The sequence below is a fragment of the Leptonychotes weddellii genome, chromosome 10 (assembly GCF_054177405.1).
Source record: "Leptonychotes weddellii isolate Sample4059 chromosome 10, ASM5417740v2, whole genome shotgun sequence".
Taxonomy (NCBI): domain Eukaryota; kingdom Metazoa; phylum Chordata; class Mammalia; order Carnivora; family Phocidae; genus Leptonychotes; species Leptonychotes weddellii.
In genome coordinates, this window is record NC_138378.1 from 96,131,419 (window position 1) to 96,155,693 (window position 24,275).

Below are 24,275 nucleotides of genomic sequence, written 5' to 3' on the forward strand. Positions count from 1 at the left end.
CAGGTTTCAGGTATTAGTGAGGAGTGCCAGGGACTTGGTGGTGGTGGTGGTGGTGAGCAGGAGGCTCTCCCTAAAATTATACCTCTAGGAAAATAATGTCTCTGTTAACTAGACCCCCCCCCCCCAAATGGCTACCCATTAGGATTCTTGGTGAATTACAAACATACAACCAAAACTTATCATTTAAAAAAAAATACAGGGATTCTTGGTTTTTTAAAATAATGTCAAATGAGTATAAAATATTAAGAGTGTTTTTAAAATTCCTTCCAGGCTGACTGCATTTCAGAAAGCATCAACTTTTCTCAGTGGACCCATTCATCAAGTGAAATATGCCTGTACTGTTTTAAAAAGTTTTGTGCTTCATCATGGAAAAATTTGCCCCCCCAAAAATGAAAGTAAAGACATTTGAAAAGGTGATTTAAGGTATGGACATTTGAAAAAGTGTCCCATCAAATCAGTAAACCTCAAGATAAGGGTTAAATAGATTAATCCTAAACACTTATTTTTTAAACCAGGAGGATTTCATCTTAATAGAAAAACAACTTTCATTCACTATGTATTCTCTGAAATTAAAAGAGAGAGACAAGAGTAGACTTAAAAGAAAATAAATGAAGATGGTTAGTAAAGAAGCAATGTCAACTCTTTTCTGATGAGGAAAATACAGTGATGTTAAATCCTTTCCAAATCTCTGGTTGTGGTCCTAAAGACAAGACTCCTTTTTGATGGGACTGATACTAAGGGAAGTAGGACCTTTTGTGTATTCAACTCACAGTTGTAGAAGTTGCAATCATTGGCATGAGTGGCTTAAAAGAGGAAATAAAGAAGTTTTCAATTAAATCCAAAAGTACAGTCATTTTTTTACTGCTGTGATTTTAAAAGCCTCTTCATAACCACTGAAAAAAAATTGACAACTATTTTAAAATATTAAAGAAAGGCAGATGTCTGCAAACAATTCCCCTCCATCAGCCCAGAAGTCTGTATTACCTGCAACTCTTCCTGCTGTGCTTCCAGCTCCTTCTCCGTGTTCAAGTCCTAAAACAGGACTCTCTGCCCGACTCTCTAATGGAAGTTTCAGTGCGCCATCACTCACCAACTCCAGAGGCTCAGAGCATACAATTTCATTTCTGCTGCAAATTGGCCTTACACGGGAGAGCGTTACCATCGAAGCCCAGGAACTATCTTTATCTGCTGTCAAGGATCTTGTGTGCTCCATTGTTTATCAAAAGGTACCGTGCATGCTATTTATGTCAATAGTTTTTCTAATTAATATTGTATCTAACGCCTTCCTATAAGTTATACATGCAACAGTGAGTTAACATATATGGATCAATTGTTTATATCCTAATTTGGATCATTTTGGTAGAGTGCTAATAGATTAGAAGCCTAAAGTCTGAAATTTCAGATTCTAACAACTGGAGCCTTTATCCTAACTTTAAAATACTGCCTATTTATTTTTTCTTTTAAGAGCAGGAAAATCCATATAAAATCAAGAGGACTTGAGAAATCTCATTTGTTATTAGAGAAAACAGGAGGCAGAGAATACAAGGCATCCAGGTGGCTTACCAAAAGGATGGGACACAGCTGTGGCTGAGTCCCAGGTCCACACCTGTTTTTCCTAGGTGCCTCATATTCTGCACTCTTTTTTGTACCTTCTTCCCTTTAGGTCTTGATTTCGCCTATACTGCCGTTTAATATGAGAAGACCACTCTCTCTTGCTTAAAAAAATTGGTAAATGAGTTTTGCATATATGACAATTAAAAAAAATTTGAAATTGAGGGTGGTTTTATTTTGTTTCCCTTTTGCCTACCTCATGCCCTATACTATACCATTTTTTAAGGAACCTTAACTAAATGTCTTTAATAATCTTGATTTGATGGATAAGTGGGTATGTTCTCTATTTTGTCATAGACCTATATGTTTAAGTAGTAAGAATTGGTTACATTTTATTTTTAATGGACTGAGCATGTGTTTCAGATGTGTTTCAAACAAATTAGTGTATTTTTTATTGGAAAAATCGTATCAGGTGAGAATAATATATTTGTATTTAGGCTCTTCATTTTACTGTTTTTGTTTTAATTTCTTATGCTTTATATGATTTGTTACTATCTTCTGATGTAGAAGTAATTAACAGTCTTAAAAAAATGTTATGCGGTTTGTAGAAATAGCCTATGCCTCCTGTGTGGTAACAGTAACTTGTCTATTGAAATGTAGCCTAAAGATTCACTTTCCTTTTGTAGATCTGTAGAATCATCTGCGTGTCTTTTAAGTATTTTTGCTTTTATTTTCCCTTTCATTAAATGTTATAGGGGTTTTTCACAAATATCTTGGCAACTAGGTTTTTAATTTAAAGATAAGAATTTATCAACTACAATTTGTAACTTGAATGTTTCCTTTTTATTTGAGCCTATAGAAATTTATAACTAATATTTTGGTAGAATCTGTATTATTGTTTTCAATCTTAACAAATTTCATTTCGTTCTTATATTCATACAGAGGCATACTGATTTTCTACAGGATTATTTTAGAATTCATGTTACTTCATCTTTAATACAGATGTGAGATGTGGGTCAGATGGGTTAACTCTTAGGAAACTAGATTAAACATCATAATCCATGAAAAAATACAGTGATACCAAGGAAATAGGATAGAGCTGGAAAAATAACTCAGGGTAAACTTTATATAGATATAAAATAGAATTATTGATTATAGAGATAGCCAGCATAAAATGAATATCATAGTAAACTGAATTTGAATCAATATTATAGTGAAATGGGGATGTATTTGGCAAAAATATATAGTATATATAGGCATAAGCATATTACACATTCCTTTTGACATTTGCTGGGATCCTAACTGTTGTTTAAGTGTAGTGTAAGAGTTTTGAGCTTGAAACTAGGTCAGCTGTATTGTTTATTTACTGTATAACTTTGCACAAGTGATTTGACTTCTCTGGATTATAGTTTCCAAATCTATCAAATGATTGAGTTGGGATGATTTCTGGTGTGTAATTCCAGCAGTGAGATTCTGAATCATTTAATCTAAATTTGGGTCTTCACTGCTAGAGACAGATAAAAGAGAAAGGAGTTTCAAGGGATGACCTGTTTCAGGCTAAATCAGAGAAAAATCTTAAGGGAACCAGCTCAGATCCTAAGATTTTCTAGAGATGTTTCATGGATCCCTAACTCATCTGGAGGATGGAAAAACCTGTCAGAAGTTCTTTCTCGTTTTTACCTTTCCTCTTGTCTTGGGCACTTGCTCATCAGTCATCCATTTTATACATGTACAGCTCCAGGTTTACTGCCAGGACTGTCATGGACACACCTGCTTTTCTTTTATCTATTCTTAGTAACTGCATCTACCTGAACCTTCTGAAAGATAGGGTACTGGTTAAATTTTAGGAAATAGATTAATCAGATGTCCCTTCCCTCAAAAAGCTTAAAGTCTACTGAAGGAAACCTATTCACCAGAGTAAAACATAAAAAGTAGAAAGTGAAGTTACAGAGTGCCCTTCTCACTTTGATAAAGGATGTAGAAGACTTGGAACAGAAAGTAACATTTCATTTGATACTTAATGAGCAAGATTTCAATAATATAGGAGGTGAGGAATACATTCCAGGCAAAAGAATCAGGAGGAGCAAAGATACAGAAAAGGAAAAGAGGAAGATTATAATAGGCAACATTTATTGAGTGCCTACTCTATGTCAGGAGCTTTACATGCACTTTCTAACTAATCTCACAAGTTTGTGGTGCATCTCAAACTGTAATGTGTATGCCAATCATCTAGTGATTGTATTAAGATACAGATTTTGAATGAGTAGGTTTGGGGTGGCTCTGCATTTGTAATATACTCTTAGGTGGTATTGATGCTCCTTCTCCAAGGACCTCACTGAGTGGAATGGGTATAGGTGATATAATTGCTGCTGAATAAAGGAGGAAACTAAATTTCAGAGACACTTAATTACTTGCTGAAAGTCAGACTTCAAACACAGATCTTTTTTTTTTTTTTTTGAGATTTTATTTATTAGACAGCAAGAGAGAGTGAACAGAGGTTGCACGTGAGCGGAGGGGAGGAGCAGAGGAGGAGGGAGAAGCAGGCTCCCTGCAGGGAACCACATGTGGGGCTGGATCCTAGGACCCCAGGACCATGACCTGGGCCGAAGGCAGATGCTTAATTGACTGAGCCACCCAGGTGCCCCCAAACACAAGTCTTTTTTAACTTATAAATCTGTATCCTCTTTTCACTGCCCCACACTACCTGCCTCATGCCAAAAAAAGTTTCACACTTCATTCCTGTAAGAGTGTAGATTTAACAAAGGTCTATGTGCAGCAACCCAACATGATCAGATTTGTGTTTTGGAAAGCTTAAATGTGTAACCAACTATGACATAAAGTAAGGAGATCAGATAAGAAGCCATTGTAATGAAGATCTGAACTGAGATGGTTGGAAAGTGATGATGATATATTTGAAGGGTATTGGGAAAGTAGTGTTGATAAAACTTAATAGCCTATTGGACATAGAGGAAGAGCAAAGGATGGAAGGGCAGTGTGGGTGACTAGATGGGTGGTGATGCTGGTAACCAAGATAGAAAATTCAGGAAGAAAAGTAGCGTTTTTCTGGGGGAGATAATGGGACTGATTTTTATCAAACTTTAATAAGACAGAGTTCCTGTGTTCCAGAAATTTTTGAAGATTATGGCCCTAGTGTTCTGCTATGACTCTTGAAATGGAATCATTATCCTCCAGAAGAACCTTCCCATCTCTCTTTTTTTTTTTAAGATTTTATTTATTTATTTGACGGAGAGAAAGAGACAGCGAGAGAAGGAACACAAGCAGGGGAAGTGGGAGAGGGAGAAGCAGGCTCCCCGCTGAGCAGGGAGCCTGATGCGGGGCTTGATCCCACAACCCTGGGATCATGACCTGAGCCGAAGGCAGACGCTTAACGACTGAGCCACCCAGGTGCCTCCCCATCTCTCTTTTTGTAGAGAAACTAACAAGGCTGAAAAGTGATGAAAAGAGCTTAGTTTCGGGGACCAGAAGAAAGGTCTCTAAAAGTTAGTGAAATAAACCCAGAGGGCAACCCAAGTTTTAAATTAAGCGAGGAGGGTTACCTGACCTATAATTTCATTTTAATAATATTTTAGATATTTTAAAATCTTTTTTTTTTTTTTTTAGATTTTTATTTTATTTATTTGAGAGAGAGAGAATGAGGGAGAACACATGAGAGGGGATAGGGTCAGAGGGCAAAGCAGACTCCCCGCCGAGCAGGGAGCCCGATGCGGGACTCGATCCAGGGACTCCAGGATCATGACCTGAGCCGAAGGCAGCCGCCTAACCAACTGAGCCACCCAGGCGCCCTTAAAATCTATTTTTAATCTAGTCGTAATACCAAAGGTATATTCCGTCTGTTTTACATTTTTTGCCATCCAAAGCTAACAATGTATTAGTAATAATTGACCACAGACATAAGGAATGGGAATTTGACCCCAGATTCAAGAATAGAGTTTACAAATTTACAGATTTGTAAGGCTTTTTAAAGTACCACTGTAGTGATCCAAGGTGTAGTTTGTGGGATTCTTTAAAAGTTTTTGCAGCTATTAAAAAAGGAAACATATTGTGTGTACATGGATGGGGGAGAGGGAGATCTGCAAGATATATAGGATATATAGATAACGTAAGTGCAGAACAGGGCATACTATGCTATCATTTTGTATTACACACACTTAAACATACATATATACACATACATTTAATTTCTTGATTGCTTTTATTTTTTTATTTTATTTATTTTAAAGATTTTATTTATTTATTTGACAGAGACACAGTGCGGGGCTCGATCCTAGGACCCTAGGATCATAACCTGAGCCGAAGGCAGATGCTTAACGACTGAGCCACGCAGGCGCCCCTCTTGATTGTTTTTAGATGACTTTGGAAGGAGAGATAGGTTTCTTCCAGGAAGGGAACTAGTGACTGGGGAATAAGAGTGAAAGGGAGATTTACATTTCATTGTATACCCTTGTGTGCCTTTTGAATTTTGTGCCTTATGCATGTATTCCATATTCAGAAATAATATTTAAATATTTTTTAGAAAGTGCAATGATCTAAAAAGAATAACTATTACATTTTTAAATTATTTTACTGGGTAAGATTGGATTTTATAGTTTTTCTAGCACCTTTCAGACATTAAATAGAAATGTGCCATATAATATATGCAGTTATTTTTTTCCCTTAAGAGCTATTTTTATTAGGTGTTTGTTTTTAAAAAATCGGATAAGATATAATTTACCTATAATAAAATCCATCCCTGTTGAGATCACAAAGTTTGATGAGTTTTAGCAATTTTATGTGGTTGTGCAACTATCACCCATTCAAGATCTAGAGCATTTCCATCAGCCCATAAGTTCCCTCTTGTACTTTTGCAGTCTCCTTTCCTCATCCTGGTCCTGGGCCACCACTGCTCTGCATTCTGTTACTATGGTTACACTTTTTTTAGATTTTCATATTAACGAAGTCATAGTATGTAGTCTTTTGTCCTGCCATCTTTCACATACCTCAGTGTTTTGTGTTTTTGTTTTTAATTCATCCATGCTGTTAGGTATGTCAGTAGTTCCTTTTTGTTGCTGAGTACTGTTCCATTGTATGGATATACTATACTTTGTTTATTCAGTCATCAGTTGATTGATATTAGAGTTTTTTCTAATTTGGGGGCATTATGAATAGAGTTGCTATGAACATTCTCATTCACATCTTGATTGTAGATACATGTTTTCATTTCCTTGGGATAAATATGTAGGAGGAAGATGGCCATATCCTTGCCAACACTTGGTATTTCTAATCTTTTTAATTTAACTGTTCTGGTTGGTGTGTAGTAATATCTCCTTGTGGTTTTAATTTGCATTTTCTTAATGACTAATGAGATTGGTTATCTGTCCATGGGCTTAATTGCTATTCACATATTTTCTTTAAGTTCTGTACAGATTGAGGTATAAAAGTTCTTAAACATCTTAGATACAAGTTCTTATCAAATATAAAATGCAGATATTTTCTTCCAGTCTGTGGTTTCTTTTCATTCTCTCTCTTTTTAATCTAAATAATAGTCTAAATAATCGTCATTTTAAAGGCTACTGCATTCAGTCATCTTGAAGCATAAAGTTTACAACCAGTTTCTTATTTTGGTCATTTATGTTGCTTCTAATTTTTTTCCAGTTTTATGGAGATATAATTGATATATAAATTTGTATTAGTTTAAGGTATACAAAATAATGATTTGATATGTGTATATTTAGCAGAATAATTACAATAAATGTAGTTAACATAATATCACCTCCCACAGTTAATTTTTTTCTTGTGATGAGAACTTCCAAGGTCTACTCTCTTAGCAGCTTTCAAATATACAGTAAAGAATTGTTAACTATACACACCATGCTGTACATTACATTGCCAGAACTTATTTATCTTATAACTGGAAGTTTGTACCCTTTGACTACCTTCACTCATTTTCCCCATTCCTGCCCTCTGCCTCTGGTAACCATCAATCTGTTCTCTGTCTCTGTGAGTTAAGTTATATGAGATTCCACATGCAAGTGAGATCATACAGTAGTTGTATTGCTCTGCTTGACTTACTTCTCTTAGTAGTGCTTTCAAGGTCCATCCATGCTGTCGCAAATGGTAGGATTTCCTTCTCTTTGTGGCTGAATAATATTCTATTGTATATATACCACAATATCTTTATTCATTCATCCTTGGATGGACATTTGGTTGTTTCCATGTCTTGGCTATTGTAAATAATGATGCATTGACATGGAGTACAGGTATCTATTAGAGGTAGTGATTTCATTTTCTTCAGATATATACCCAGAAATGGCATTGCTTGATCATATGGTAGTTCTCTTTTTAATTTTTTGAGGAACGTCCATACTCTTTTCTTTTTCTTTTTTTTTCCTCATCCGTACTGTTTTCTATAGTGGCTGCACAAATTTAGATTCCCACCAGTAGTGCACAAGGGTTCCCTTTCTTCCACATTCTCACCAACACTTCTTATCTCTTGTCCTATTGATGTTAGCCATTCTGACAGCCAGGAGGTGATATCTCCTTGTGGTTTTAATTTGCATTTTCCTGATGATTAGTGATATTGAGGACCTTTTCATGTGCCTGTTGGCTACTTGTATGTCTTCTTTGGGGGAATGTCTATTCAGTTCTTCTGCCCATTTTTAAATTGGATTGTTGGGGCACCTGGATGGTTCAGTCGTTGGGCGACTGCCTTCGGCTCAGGTCATGATCCCAGGGTCCTGGGATTGAGCCCCGCGTTGGGCTCCCTCCTCAGCAGGAGGCCTGCTTCTCCCTCTCCCACTGCCCCTGCTTGTGTTCCTACTCTCACTGTGTCTCTGTCAAATAAATAAATAAAATCTTTAAAAATAAATAAAATAAATAAATAGGATTGTTTGTTGTTATTTTTGTTGTTTTTGCCACTGAGTTATAGTTCTTTATATATTTTGGGTATTAAACCCTTATCAGATACATGATTGGCAAATACGTTTTCCACCTTCTGTGGTTGTGTTTTGATTTTTGTCAGTGGTTTCCTTGGCTGAGAAGAAGCTTTATAGTTTGATGTAGTCCCCCTTGCTTATTTTTGCTTTTGTTGCCTTTCCTTTTAGTGTCAAATCCAAAGAATCATTGCCAAGAATGATATCAAGGAATTTATCCCTTATGTTTTCTTCTAAGAATTTTGTGGTTGCAGGTCCTACATTCAAGTCTTAAGTCCATTTGAGTTGATTTTTGTGTATGGTGTAAAAGAGGGGTCCAGTTTCATTCTTTTGCATTTGGCTGTCCCAGTTCTCCCAGCACCATTTATAGAAAAGACTATCCTTTCCATTGTATATTCTTGATTTCTTTGTCATAAGTTCATTGGCCATATATGCATAGGTTTATTTCTAGGCTCTCTGTTCTGTTCCATTGATTTATATGTCCATTCTTGTGCCAATACCATACTGTTTTGATTACTATAGCTTTGAAGTATAGTTTGAAATCAAGAAATGTAAATGCCTCCAGCTTTGTTCTTCTTTCTCAAGATTGCTTTGGCTATTCAGGTTCTTTTGTGGTTTTGTATAAATTTTAAGATTGTTTTTTCTATTTCTGTGAAAAATGCCATTGGAAAATAGGGATTGCATTGAATCTGTAGATTATTTTGGGTAGTAGGGACATTTTAATAATATTCTTCCAGTCCATGAACATAATATTTTTCCATTTATTTGGGTCTTCAGTTTCTTTCATTAATGTCTTATAGATACAATTTTTGGGTCTTCAGTTTCTTTCATTAATGTCTTATAGACACAATTTTTAGTGTGTAGATCTTTCACCTTATTTTATAGGTATTTTATCTGATGATGATTAGTGATGTTGAGGACATCACTAATTTATTTATAGGTATTTTATTTTTGATGCAATTATACATGAGATTGTTTTCTTAATTTCTCTTTCTGATAGTAACTTATTAGTGTATAGAAAGGCAACTGATTATTGTATATGATTTTTGTATCTGGCAACTTCACTGAATTTGTTGATTAATTCTAACAAAATTTTTTGTTGGAGTGTTTCATGTCACCTACAAACATAGACAATTTTACTTTTTCCTTTCTGATTTAGATGTCTTTTATTTCTTTTTCTTGCCTAATTGTTCTGGCTAGGACTTCCAGTACTATGTTGAATAAAAGTGGCAAGAATGGACATCCTTGTCTTATTCCTGATCTTAGGTTTTCCACTGAGTATGATGTTAGCTGTGGGCTTGTCATATACAGCCCCTGTTATGTTGAGGTATGTTTTCTCTATACCTCACTTCGTTTAGAGTTTTTGTCATGAATTGATGTTGAATTTTATCAAATGCTTTTTCTGCATCTATTGAGATGACTTATTATCCTTTATTATGTTAATATGGTATATCACATTTATTGATTCCCAGATGTTGAATTATTCTTGCATCCCTGGAATAAATCCCACTTGATCATGGTGTATGATCCTTTTAATGTGTTGAATTCAGTTTGCTTATATTTGTTGAGAATATTTGCATCTGTGTTGATCAAGAAGGTTGAGCTATAATTTTTTTTTTCCTTGTAGTGTCATTGTCTGTCTTTAGTATCAGGGTAATGCTGGCCTCATGAGCTTGGAAAAATGTTCCTTCCTCTTATATGGTTTGGAAGAGTTTGAGAACAACTGGTATTAATTCTTTAAATGTTTGGTAGAATTTATCAGTAAAGTAATCTAGCTTTTTTTTGTTTGTTTTGTGAGGATTTTGATTACCAGTTCAATCTTTTTGCTATAGAATTGGTCTGTTAATATTTTCTACTCGTTCATGATTCAGGCTTGGTAGGTTGTTCTAGAAATTTATCCATTTTTTCCAAGTGTCCAATTTGTTGGTGTATAATTATTTATAGTAGTCTTTTATGTTCCTTTGTATTTAAGTGATATCAGTGTCACCTCTTTCATTTGTAATTTTATTTGAGTCCTCTCTTTTCTTTAAGCTAAAGGTTTGTTTTGCTTATCTTTTCAAAAAACTAGCTCTTACTTTCATTGATCTTTTCTGTTGTCTTTTTAGTCTCTATTTGATTTAATTTCACTATGATCTTTGTTACTTCTTTCCTTCTGCTAACTTTGGGCTTAGTTTGTTACTTTTCTAGTTCCTTGAGGTGTAAAGTTAGGTTGTTTATTTGAGATCTTTTTCTTCATGTACGTGTTTACTGCTATGAACTTTGCTCTCGGAACTTATGCATCCCGTAAGTTTTGGTATATGTATTTTTCATTTGTCTCAAGATATTTTTTTATTGTCTTTTGATCTCACCTTGACTAGTTGTACAATTCATGTTATTTAATGTCCACATAGTTGTGAATTTTCCAGGGTTTTTTTTTTTTTTTTTTGTAATTGATTTCTAGTTTCATACCATTGTCATAGGAAAAGATGTTTTATATGATTTCAGTCTTCTTAAATTTATTAAGACTTGTTTTGTGGCCTAACGTGATCTGTCCTGGAGGATGTTCCGTGTTTGCTTGAGAAGAATATGTATTCTGCTGCTTTTGGATGGAATGTTACTGTAAATGTTAAGTGTATGGTCTAATGTATAGTTTAACTCCAGTGTTCCTTTTTTGATTTTCTGTCTGGGTGATCTATCCATTGTTGAAAGTGCAGTACTAAAATCCCTTTATTATTGTGTAGTTGTCTATTTCTTCTTTCAAGTCCGTTAATATTGGCTTTATATACTTTATATATTTAGGTGCCCCTATGTTGGGTGCATAAATATTTGCAAAGATTATGTCCTCTTGTTGGATTGACTCCTTTATCACTATATAATGAACTTCTTTGTCTCTTATTACAGTCTTTGGCTTAAAGTCTATTTTGTCTGGGGGTGCCTGGGTGGCTTAGTCGGTTAAGCGGCTACCTTCAGCTCAGGTCATGATCCCAGGGTCCTGGGATTGAGCCCCGCATCGGGCTCCCTGCTCAGTGGAGAGTCTGCTTCTCCCTCTCCCTCTGCCTGCCTCTCCGCCTACTTGTGCTCTCTGTTTGTCAAATAAATAAATAAAATCTTAAAAAAAAGTCTATTTTGTCTGATGTAAGTTAATGTACTTTTCATTATAATATGCTATATTCTTTGTTCTCTTAACAGTATCATTTGGAGAGCCAAAATTTCTAATTTTAATGAAGTACAATTAATTTTTTTCTTTATGGATAGTGCTTTTGTTTCATATCTAAAAAATATTTGCCTGAATGAAGATAAGAAAGATTTTGTCCTCTGTTTTCTCCTGGAAGTTTCATAATTTCAGCTTTTATCTTTATAATCCATATGTTAGTTCTGTGGGACTACCGCAGCTGCATGGCTTAAGCAATAGAAATTTTTCTGACAGTTTTTGAGGCTAGCTGTCTGTAACTGAGATATCAGTAGAGTTTGTTCCTTCTGTGAGGGCTGTGAGTGAGAATCTGTTTCATGCCTCTCTCCCAGCTTCTAATGGCCTCAGGCATTCCTTAGCTTATAGATGGTATTCTTCCTATGTCTTCATATTGACTTCTCTCTATAAATGTCTGTCTGTGTTAACAAATTTCCCCTTTTTATAAGGTCACAGTCCTATTGGGTTAGGGCCCTCCTTAATGACTTCATTCTAACTGGATCATCTATCTACAGAAACCCTATTTCCAAAGGTCACATTCACAGGTTCTGGGGGTTAGGATTTTAACATCTTTTGGAGGAACACAACTCAACTCGTAACAGTCCATTTCAAAAATATTTTGGGGGGTGCCTGGGTGGCTCAGTGGTTAAGCGTCTGCCTTCAGCTCAGGTCATGATGGGATCGAGCCCCACATTGGGCTCCCTGCTCCATGGGAAGCCTGCTTCTCCCTCTCCCACTCCCCCTGCTTGTGTTCCCTCTCTCGCTGTGTCTCTCTCTGTCAAATAAATAAATAAAATCTTAAAAAACAAAACAAAACCGTAAACCGCTTCCAACCCATTCATCTGAATTTATTAAAAAAAATAATAATTTTTGTATATGGTGTGAGATAAAGGTTGAGCTTCATTTCTTTGCATTGGACATCAAATTTTTTCAGGATCATTTGTTGAAAAGACTATTCTTCCCTCACTGAATTACTTTAGGACCTTTATTGTAAATCAGTTAACCATACATTTTGATCTATTTCTGAACATTGTTTTGCTTTATTGGCCTATATCTGTGTACCCCTAAACTGATTTCACATTGTCTTGAATTTTTTAATTTTATAAAGACATGAGGTCAGGTGCATTAAGTCTCCAACTTTGTTCTTTTTTCCAAAATTGTTTTGACCAGTCTGTGTCCTTTGCATTTCCATTAAAATCAACTTGACAATTTCTACAAAAAGAAAACCCTATAGAAATTGTGTACATCATTTTGCTGATGGTTTTGGTGCTATTATAAATGGGGTTTTGGTGCTATTATAAATGGGACTTTAAAAAAAATCTCAGTCTGATTTTTCATTTTATTATATAGAAATATAGTGATTTTTGTACATTGACATTGTGTCCTGCAACCTTGCTAAACTCATTTATTACTTCTAGTAACTTTAAAAAATTCTTTAAGATTCTCTATATAGATGATCTTGTCTTTTGTAAATAAAGATAGTTTTATGTTTTGCCTTCCAAAATTTCATTTCATTTTCTTGTTTCGTACTGGAGGCTAAACCTCCAGGACTATATTGCATAGAAGTGGTAAGAGTGGACATCTGTGCCTTGTTACCACTCTTAAAAGGAACAGCATTTGGTCTTCCACCATTAAGTTGCTTGTAAATTTTTTTAGATGTTCTTCATCAAGTTAAGGCAATTCCTGTCTATTCCTAGTTGGCTTAGACTTTTTATCTTGAATGACTGTAAATTTGTTAAATACTTTTTCTGTATCTGTGTATTTTTATTCTTTAGTCTGTTAATATTGATGAGGTATGTTGGCTTACCTTTGAATGTTAAGCCATCCTTGCATTCCTGCAACAAACCCTTCCTGGTCATCATATATTATCATTTTTATACTTTCCTATATTTTCTTAATATTTTTCTATCTAAGATAATGTATTGGCCTGTAACTTTTTTTTCTTCTATTATCTCTGTGTGGTTTTGGTATCAGGGTAAAGTTGGCTTCACAAAATGAGTTTGGATGTATTTCCCTCCTGTTTCCTGAATAAATGTGTACAAAACTGTAATTATTTCTTCCTGACATATTTGGTAGAATTCACCAATGAAGCCATCTGTGCCTAGAATTTTTTTTTATGAGAAGGTTTTTAACTCAATTTCTATTTCTTTAATGGGCATAGAACTATTCAGATTATCTATTTCTTTGTGAGTGCACTTTGATAATTTGTGTCTTTAAAGGAAGATTTTCATTTCATCTGAGTTGGCAAATCCATTGGTGAAAGTTGTGTTTTATGTTCATTACCCTTTAAAGTGATTTCTCTATTATTGTCTGTTTTCAATTTTTTAATTTTCTTTTTTCTACCTTCTTTGAGTTTAACTTTATTTTTTCAGTTTCTTAAGGTGGAAGCTTGGGTCATTGATTTGAGTCTTGTCTTTTTTATATGTGTCTAGTGCTATAAGTTTCCCTCTAATCACTACTTTAACTGCATGCCACAAACTTTGATATGTTGTATTTTCATTTATTTTGTTTAAATTAATTCCTAATTTCTCTTGTGATTTCATCTGCGATCCATGGATTGTTTAATTTGGAAGCATTTGAAAAATTTTCAGATGTTTTTATGTTATAATGATTTCTAGTTTTATTTTAATTTTGGCCCAAGAATATACTTTAATTTCAATGTGTATAATTTGAGGGGTTTTATTTTTAATAGTGTAGGATTCTATCTTACACTACGTTCTGAATGTTACATATGCAATTCTTTTAAATGTATATTCTGCTCTTGTTGAGTGAAGTTTTCTATGAAGGTCAGGAAGAGTTGGTTGATAGTGTTTTCTTTATGGATTTCTTTTTACTCGTTCTACCATTTATTGAGAAAGGAGTATTGAAATCTGAGTATAATTTTAGATTTGTCTATTAGTCCTCTCAGTTTTAATTAATAGAGCTTAAAAACATGAAGCAAAAATTATTTGCAGGCACATTTAGGATTTTTACAACCTTTGATATATTGATTTCTTTTTCAGTGTAAGTTTTTTTCCTTATCTCTGGTAATGTACCTTGTTCTGAAGTCACATTTGTGTGGTATTGATATAACCAGTCTTATTTTTTTCCCCAAAAGATCAGTGTTTGCATTGTGGTATATTTTTATATGTTTTTGCTTATATACTTTCTGTCTTCATATGTGAAGTGGGGTTTTTTGTAGATTACATATGCTTGGGTCATGCTTTTTAAATTCAGTCTGACAACTTCTGTTTTTTAAGTGCTTAAACCATTTATATTTAATACAATGTTTAATATAGATGCATTTAAATGTATTGTTTTCTGTTTGTCTCTTCTGGTCTTGGGTCATTTTCTCTTTTGAATTGAGTATATTCTGTAAGTCCATTTTATCTCCATTGTTGATTTATTCTCTTTAAAAAAATTTTTTCAGCAATTTCTCTAGTGCCAGGGTCAGTAGACTACATCTATGGGCCAAATCTCACCCACCATCTCTTTTTGTGAATAGAGTTTTATTGGGACATAGCATGCTCATTCAGTAATATCTTGCCTGTGACTGCTTTTATGCTACAACAGCAGAGTTAAGTAGCTGTGACAGAGACCATATGGTACACCAAGTCTAAAATACTAGTATCTGGTCTTTTATAAAAAATTTTTCATCCTTTAGTTTATATAATATACATCTTTATTTCATCAGAGATGTCTTCAAACAATATCATACTATTCTAAGTATGATGTAATGTATACCTTAGAATAGTATATTTCTATTTTCTTTTGTCACTTGTACTATTGTACATTTTATTTCTGTAAACAGTTGATTCTCATAATTTGTGATAGTTATATTCTGTAAAGTGACCTCAAACATTAGTGAATTAGTGAATTAGTGAATATTGAAGAGTTGCTCCTAGGGGAAATACAGGGTTGGGTTCCTGTGAGCATCTGGTCACAACATTTTTGTCAACCAGTAAATACATAACTTTTTTTTTTAAAGATTTTATTTATTTATTTGAGAGAGAGAATGAGATAGAGCATGAGAGTGGGGAGGGTCAGAGGGAGAAGCAGACTCCCCGCTGATCAGGGAGCCCGATGCGGGACTCGATCCCGGGACTCCAGGATCATGACCTGAGCCGAAGGCAGTTGCTTAACCAACTGAGCTACCCAGGCGCCCTACATAACGTTGTTTTATATGTGTTTCTGTTTAAAGATGCCTTATTTAGTATATACAGGTGATTCATTAACATTGATCTCACAGCCAACAGCACTGTAACTTATGCCTGAATGAAGCTTCTCTAACACACATATTCTCTCCATAAGGCATATTATAGACTACTTGATCTTAGGAACACTTGACAGCACTTCAGTATGATGCTTGGGAGGTCATTTTAAACAGAAAAATCACCATCAAAAAAGCCCCCAAATTCAGAACACATGACAATAAATAGACCGTGAAAAGGACATGTGTTTTTACACTGTGAGAATTGAAACAAGAGCATCACCTTGTTTGACTTCAGATGGGAACATGCACAAGAGTGACTCAAATTTTTTGTCTTCTTTGCATGTCTGTGAATGACTGTAAAAGCACAGAAAGTATTGATTTTTGGTTACAAATAAATTTTGGGGAGTAGGCATGTTCACAGATCTAGAATCTGTGAATGATGAGGATCAGCTGTTGCTACAAATCCCACAACACATTGTTTTTCTTCTTGCTTTTAACAGTAAATTATGTTTTAAAGAAATTAAAAGTGAGAAAAATTACCTTTTATATTTACTTCCATATTTAACATTTTCATTATTTTTCATTACTTTGTGTTGGATCCAAACTGTATGCAATATGTTCTTTTCTCTGGCTTCATTTACAATTTTTGTCTTCTTGGTTTTCAGCAGTTTGAATATGATTGCTTTATTGTGGTTTTTTTTTCTGTTTTTGTTGCTGGGGTTTGTTGAACTTGGTCTTGAGGTTATAGTTTCCTCAACTTGGGAGACTTTTTGTATTCATTAAAGCTTCCTTTAGTCTTTTCCTGTGTGCCATTTTTACTGCCCTTACAAAATTTTCCTGCACATGTTTGTTTGCTTTCCTCCTCGTCTTTCTATCTAATATTTAGGCTTTCACTTGAAATATATAGTGTACTGGAAAGCTGTATTTGAATTGCCCCCAGGTTGTGCCATGACCACATCTGAGTGAATGCATTATTGTAAAATATTTTTCAGTCCCAGCCTACTGTTGGAAATAGGTTGAAGGAGTGTGGACCAAGCTCCTTATTAAAGTTTTCCATGATTCAGTAATTTTTGATAAGATAGTAAATTGATTACAATCAAATGAACAATAATATATATACTTTGACAAATACACTTCAGTGTTTGTGTCTATTTGTTTTCCTTATAAAATCTTATCCAACTACTTTTAAACACCCCACAAAATTTTTTGGTAACTGTGTCAGTGGCATTTCCTAAAGACCAGCTTTTTTTTTTTTTAATTAGGAGCAGAATCTTCAAATTTTGGTTTGTCATATTTATGCAAAAGTAGCTCAGTTTTCAAAAATCTTTATCATAGGCCACAGGTTGTGAAGGATCAAGATTTTTAAACGTTTACAGATTCCACGTATGTGGTTTCATGGTTACATGCAACTTAGTTTGTAACAATGATTTTCAACCCTGGCTGTCCCTTAGAACAATCAGGAAGCTTAACAGACCTTTCCCCAGACCAGTTAAGTCAGGCTTTCTGGGAGTAGAGAGTCTGTTTAAGAGCTCTACCTATGGTTCTAAGGAGTAGCCAGAATCGAGAACCTAAATGTAATGGAAATCAATAAGCTTAAGAGACCACATAAGTAATAAACTGAAGATATTTTTTCCAAATATTTAAATTGCATACTTTGTTGTATGAGCTTGCCATCGTATAAAATATAATTATATGTATATTTTAAATCTTGTATACAAATGCATAAATTCAGTGAGGTCTGCATCTGATTATAGGTTACTATGATAGTTGAAAATTTTAGAAAAATAAGAGCTAGTGATTTCATTTCTTTTACTTGTCAGTTTGCAGAGAGCTAAATAGTGTGGTACAATGAGCCTTTACCAGGGGCCATTATCTGTATGGCTTCATGCAATTGAACAAATATTTGTGGTGCACTTATTCTGTTCAGTCACCAGGCTAGATACTGTAGAGTTACCAAGATGAAAGATAAATTTTCTGCCCCAATGATTTATGCTCTGGAAAAAGAAGTGAGTGAATGTAAAATTACCGTAATATAAGGTAGATCATGGTAAGACCAGAAATAAAGGTACAAAATGGTAAATGACTAAAGGAATAACTACCATCTCATTCAGGAGGTAATGAAAGCTTGCTTTAAACCCAACTTTTTGCTTTTATTGTCACCAACTATGGCCCTTCACCTGGGGAAATAAACCTTAGTGGCTAGTAAAGTGCCCTGCTACTACTTTGATAGCTTGTAGCATGGATAAAGCAAGATGCCTTTAACATCCTCAATAATCAGAAACCTGTGTATTTATGCACATATGGACATTTCCCCCCATGGGTAAATGAATAAAGCTGTATGATTCTGCTTCCTAGTAGTGTTCTAAATTTTATGTGAGCTAGAAATTCGTGGTCATTTCTGTTCTGTTCATGGTAATTTCATTTACCATCTCCACCATCATTTTTCTTCCAGTACATTAAACCATAGTTGCCTTTTATGGAGATTGTGAGAATAGTAAAACATAACATTTTATATATATCCATTTAATTACCATGTGCTATGCTCTTCATTCCTGGACAACTTGTGTTTAAACTTTCATTATATTGATTGTTCTTTTACTTGAGTATAGCCACCATAAAACTGTAAGCTCTGTGAGGTCAGACATGTCCACAGTAGGTGTTCAACAAATATTTTTTGGTTGAATAAATTCTAAAAATTCATATGAAACAGTATAGTATGGTTATTAAAAACATTTGGGGTCAAATTTGGGCTTATCTCTACTCTACCACTTACTAGTTGTGTAACCTTGGTTTCTTACCTAAAAAATGAGGTTAAAATAGTGCTCATTTCATGGTTGTGTGTATATGTATATTATTTGTGTGTGTGTGTGTGTGTATAGTAAATTTGTTTTGCTTAGCCCAGTACCTAGCATATAGCAGTCTCACAGTATTAGTTTCTTAATAATAATATTAATCTGACCTTAGTGGTTTCTAAACTGAAAAAACAAAACTTAAGTCGCACATACTTTGGGAACCTTTTTCTGTTGGGAGTTTATTGGAAATTAGTGGTGATCCAGAAGTGAGTGAAAGCTACTACCAGTTAAGCTTATGTTTCGCTTTTGTGCTTTATAGAATATACACGTGTCATAATCTATTTTCTGCTGTGTAGAAGACAACCCAGTTGTTCCTTAATCTGTATAGGTAAATTATTCACGTTTTCTATTAGCTTCTACAAATGTTCTCTTTATTGGTGCAGAAAATTGGAGGTTAATGGTATATCAGTTCTGTGGCTTATCTAATTGTTCTTGGGCCGTATGTGTCTATTGCATGTGCATTCTTTAGCTCCTGAAAACCTGTGATTTTTGTCTTGGTATATTATTTTATAATATAATAGTATATTATATTCCTCAGGGGATGAGGTAGTTATATGAGTCTTTAGATTAATGGTGATTACAGATGTAACTTCAGAATCACAATTTTGAGCTCAACTGATTTAATTAGTTACTATTATTGAGCAGTGAGTAAGCATGCTTTTCTGTATTCCTGCACCGTATGCACATTCCCAAGGACTAAACGGCCAGAAGGAGCCTATAGAGCAACTACAAAGGCCTAGGGATAGTTAACTGAAACTATATAAGATCTTTTGGTAGCAAAAGAAGGACATGAAAACTAATCAAGAGTACATTAATATTTCCATTAGGAAAAGAATGAGTAAAGTATTTTTTGATAACTGTCTTAAGAAATGGATGAATCAGATATAAATAAAATTAAAAATTTTTATGAAGTATTTAAAAGACTTTGTGAAATGTATTATCATATTCTGAAAAAAGAAGACTAACAGTGTATAATTTTTACTTCCCAAATTAAATTATGTTTTCCATTCAAGGTTTTATTGGGATTCTTTTTACCCTAACAATATTTTTCTAAAGTTTAAAAAAGTAGCCAAAAGCATTAAGTTAAAAGTCTGAAAAATAAGAAAAAGGGGGAAGAAAAACAGAAAACAGCTACAATAATGGAAACTGTATATGACTTGAACAGTAATAGATCCATCGTACATTTTAGGTATATGGCTAAGGAGGCATGAGAAATAAAAGAGAATCATTTTTCGGAAATGGAGTTTAGAAAACAAGTTAGGCAATGAGAGGAGCATTAACAAAGACCTCCACTTAATACCTGACACCAGGATAAATTTCAGAGGAATTAAAGTAAAGGTTAAATATTGAGAATTTGGATCAAAGGAAAAAGAGAATAAAATGGAATTGAATATTTATCAAACTTACAGAGAGGGGGATATCTCACTTTCATATCAGGAAAAGGAAGCACAAGGGTAAAGAACAGTTTACAGATTTGAGTATTGAAAATTAAAATATTTACATATATAAAAATAAAAACAAAGATAAGATTGGGGAAATACTACACAGGTATTAAATATCTAACATCTTTATTCTGTAAAGAGCTCATGTATTGGTAAGAAAAACATTGATCTCTAAATATTTAGTCAAATGATATAAAAATACATTTCACAAAAATATTAAATTAGTAAACAGGCATGTGGGGAAATGTTGAAAATAATAGTAATAAATACAGATTAGGTATGGTGTTCAATTAGGGGGAAAATGAAATTGGTATTTCCAGTATAGATGAGGGTATATAAAACTTCATAGAAATAGAAAGATTTCAGACTTATATTTAGTTAAAATTGGGATTGAATTCTAATACAGATAATACAAAACATATACATTGAGATTTTTGTTTGTTTGTTTCCAGGAAAATATCTAACAGATCATTTGTAGTTGAGCTTTGCTTAAAACTTGGATATGACCAAAAGTGGTCACTCTTTGAATTCAGTCCAATTTCATGACACGTCCCGAGGGCGGATTGGGTGGAGTTTCTTTTGTTGTTGTTGTCTTTAACTTAAGCCAAAAATTTAGCTTCCTTTTCTTGAAGATTTGAAATGCTTCAACATTTATGTTACATTGAAATTGGTTCTGTCTTACTCATCTTTCTGTCCCCCCAAATGCCTTAGTTTCAGTAGACATTTGTTAAAGGATACGTTCTACCTGCTTTTACTGCTGAAAATAATACTGCAAATAATCTATGGTGATAGTTAACCTCTGTTGATTAAATGATTTATAGAAAGAAATAAGCAGATAAGCACCAGTATTCTTTTCCATTCTGTTTCATGTATTGGTACCTTAGTTGTACCAAACCTGCTCCGACTAGTTTATATTTTTCAGATATTTAATTCAAAGAACTCTTTCTTCCTAGGATTGTGCAAAAGGCCAGCTTCTTGAAATACTTGAAATTCTCAAAGTTATTCACTCTGAGAACACCAGTAAACTTTTTCCTTATTCCTTGTAAGAATGTAGATTAGCACTACTTAATTGGCAAATATTATAGCTCCAATATCTCATTTTAATGTATAAGATTAAATTAAACCAGTGGTTCTCAACCAGAGTGATTTTGATCCCTGGCAACATTTAGCAGTATCTGGAGATTTTTTTGTTTGGTTGTCACTACTGGGGAGAGAGGGCGTGCTATTGGCATCTAGTGGGTAGAGAGCAGGGATGTTACTGCAATGCTCGGGGGAGCTCCCCACAACAAAGAATTATCTGGCCCAAAATGCCAGTTGTGAATCTTCTAGATGTAAAAGGGTATGTATTTTGTATGGGTATGTATTAACTCAAAATTGTAGTTTGAGAGCTTTCAAATAGGATTGCTAGTTTGGCTTGGATGTGTTTGTTTTAAGTATATAGTACACTGTTTCTGTTGTGAGTATGGATATAGTTAATGTAAATTTTAATTTTTATTGAAGTATAGTTGACATACAGTGTATATTAGTTTCAGGAATGAATATATTTTTAGATGTCTACAGTAGATTCCTTTATCAACATATTGGCTTATAAAGCAGACTTAGCAACAAACGGTATCTCTGCCTTCTAGGAGTTTATATGCTGAAGAGAACGCTTAAACTGATGAAACTCAAAGAACTAGTGAGACTGGCTATCAGGAGAACTGAGAAGGCAGACAGATCTGAGCAGCAGGTAGAATTGAGATTGAGCCAAACGGAAACAAGATCTCTGCTGGGAGGCCACCGCCAAAGAATCAAATTACAGTGAGCAAATCAAAACCCAGGGAACAGGCCAAAAGCTTTGCCCAATCTTAGAGTGAGTGATTGTGCATGGATTCCCAATGTCAAAATTACATTAGTGTTTAAACCTGTACTATTATTTTTTGTTATTGGCGTATGTTTAAAAAAAAAAAAAAGAATAGTCCAAGAAAGAGATAGCAGTGTTCTAAAGCCAAAGAGACAGACTCAGGGTGGAGATTTTGATTCTTAAACTTTGTTTTGAAATTAGAGACCCTTTTCAGGTCACTTACTTCAGATCTTCATCTGGAAAGCTGGGATCATGATTCCTACCTTCATTAAAAAATTACGGTGATAAAATGTAAAGCTCTTAATGCAGTGTCTGCCACATAATTAGTGCTCTCAAAATAGTAATATTCATAGTTTTAAAATCTCTCTTATCTGGAAAGATCATTGATCCTGTAGTGTTCTTAAAATTTTAGTAAATACCAAAACATGTATAGAATTTTTTCTGTACAGTGACATTGCTTTACTCGTGTCTTTTGATTTTAGTATTTAGCATATGACAAACTATAAAAAATTGAGATCAAGTGTTTATTAGAGGACTGGGATTATTTGTTTTAGGAGTTTTGAGAAAATTAAATGAGATAGCAATGCCAAGTGCTTTACATGGTGCCTGGTGCATAGTAACTATTCTCAGGGAATGTTAGTTCCTCGTGTTCTTGATTTCAGATTGCCAAGAAGCTTAGAAAATAGCACTATGATGCTACTGCTGTATTGTGTTAATTTGTTGAATGAACATAGTAAATGTAATTGGAGTAATAAGAAAGGAAATTGGCCAACAGCAATTCATTTTAAGCTGTAATGGTATTTACTGAAATTGAATCTAACTAAAGCAAAACTCTCTGCTTTCAGCTGATTTAAAACATTTGTTTTTCGTTTTGACCATTTACATGACACTAGACATGAAATCTTTGTCTGTGTATCCTAGTTTAGGAGTGCTTTTGATGTACTCGTCAAGTGAATACATTGTTTCTGCAGACATGGATTGGGTATAATTTTCAGGTCCTGCTGAAGTAGAGCAAAAACCCCAGCTGTGTCTTTTGTTTTCTGGAAACCGGTTGTCATTCTGTGTTAGTTTTTTTTTTTTTTTTCTCCCTATTTCTACTACAGCTGTGTTGCAGTGGCTAGGTGACATCTTACTCTTTACCCTACATTTTTTGTCTTGGCAAAATAATGCCAGGCAACCATTACTAATCTGGAGGCTCAAACCGGAAGAAAGTTGTTTTTTGTTTTTTTTCCCAATTCTGCTAGATATTCAGGTAAATATGTTGGCTAGGATAGAAAGTTCCAGAAAGTTTGAATTAAAGATAAACAGAACTAATAGCAAAACAAGTAAAAAGGAAATGAAAAAAGATTACTCTGGTTTGTGTCAAAGAGAAATGGTGTTAAATGAAGCAGCTCCTCTAATGTATCATATCCAGAAAATCCTAGGTTGAAGATTAATGATGAAAGTTCAGAATAAATTCAGAGTCCCCACTGAATAATTTTCTCATTGACTCATCTAGACTGTAGTGCCATCTATCTGTATATAGAAATGGTCATTGAAATTCTTCTCTTCAACTACATACTTTCCTGAAAAATGATGTTAAATAGGATATTTGTTTCTGGGAATTTTATTAGTGTTAAATTAGTTACCTTTGCTCTCTAGTCAATAGCTTTTTTCAGTAAATTAAATACTAAGTTCTAGGTACTGTACATTCAGTAGGGAGTAGGAAAAGAGAATGCCCTTCCCCTTGTGGAGCTTATTTACTATGATCTGGTTTATTATTAGACTTACTATGATTTACTTGACATCAAATTTAAAATTACTTTAGTATTCAGCTTCTCAAATTAAGTGAATGTAAAGAAACCTGTGGTGCTGAGAATGTTCTGTATCTTGACCTGGGAGGTAGTTACATGGGTGTGTATGCATGTGGTGATCTATTCTAATTCAGATTATTGCATTTTATTCATATTTCAGTGTAAACTTTAAAAAAAAATTAGATGTGCATTGAAACTCTGCAGTGGTTCCCATTGCACCTAGAAAAAACCATACTCCTTTAAAAAAGTGTACAGTAATAAATTTTTGTTCAAATAGTGTTAAATTCTGAAGTTGTGTTAATGTATAAAAATTGTATTTGACCAAGGAGAATTAAAAACTTGAAAACTTCTGGGCGCCTGGGTGGCTCAGTTGGTTAAGCGACTGCCTTCGGCCCAGGTCATGATCCTGGAGTCCCAGGATCAAGTCCTGCATCGGGCTCCCTGCTCGGCAGGGAGTCTGCTTCTCCCTCTGACCCTCCTGCCTCTCAGGCTCTCTGTCTCTCATTC

The 24,275-nt window shown here is 34.3% G+C and overlaps 1 protein-coding gene across 2 annotated transcripts in view; it reads left to right on the forward strand.

Moving 5' to 3' along the window:
• The window catches only part of PRKD3 (protein kinase D3), an 83,608-nt gene that overhangs the window by 7,207 nt on the left and 52,126 nt on the right, over positions 1 to 24,275 (forward strand). For both annotated transcript variants that reach the window (XM_006737455.3, XM_031032555.2), the window contains one exon: positions 271 to 1,226. In XM_006737455.3, the coding sequence (XP_006737518.1) occupies positions 939 to 1,226 (288 nt within the window). In that variant the 5' untranslated portion in view covers positions 271 to 938. The remainder of the gene's footprint in view (positions 1 to 270; positions 1,227 to 24,275) is intronic.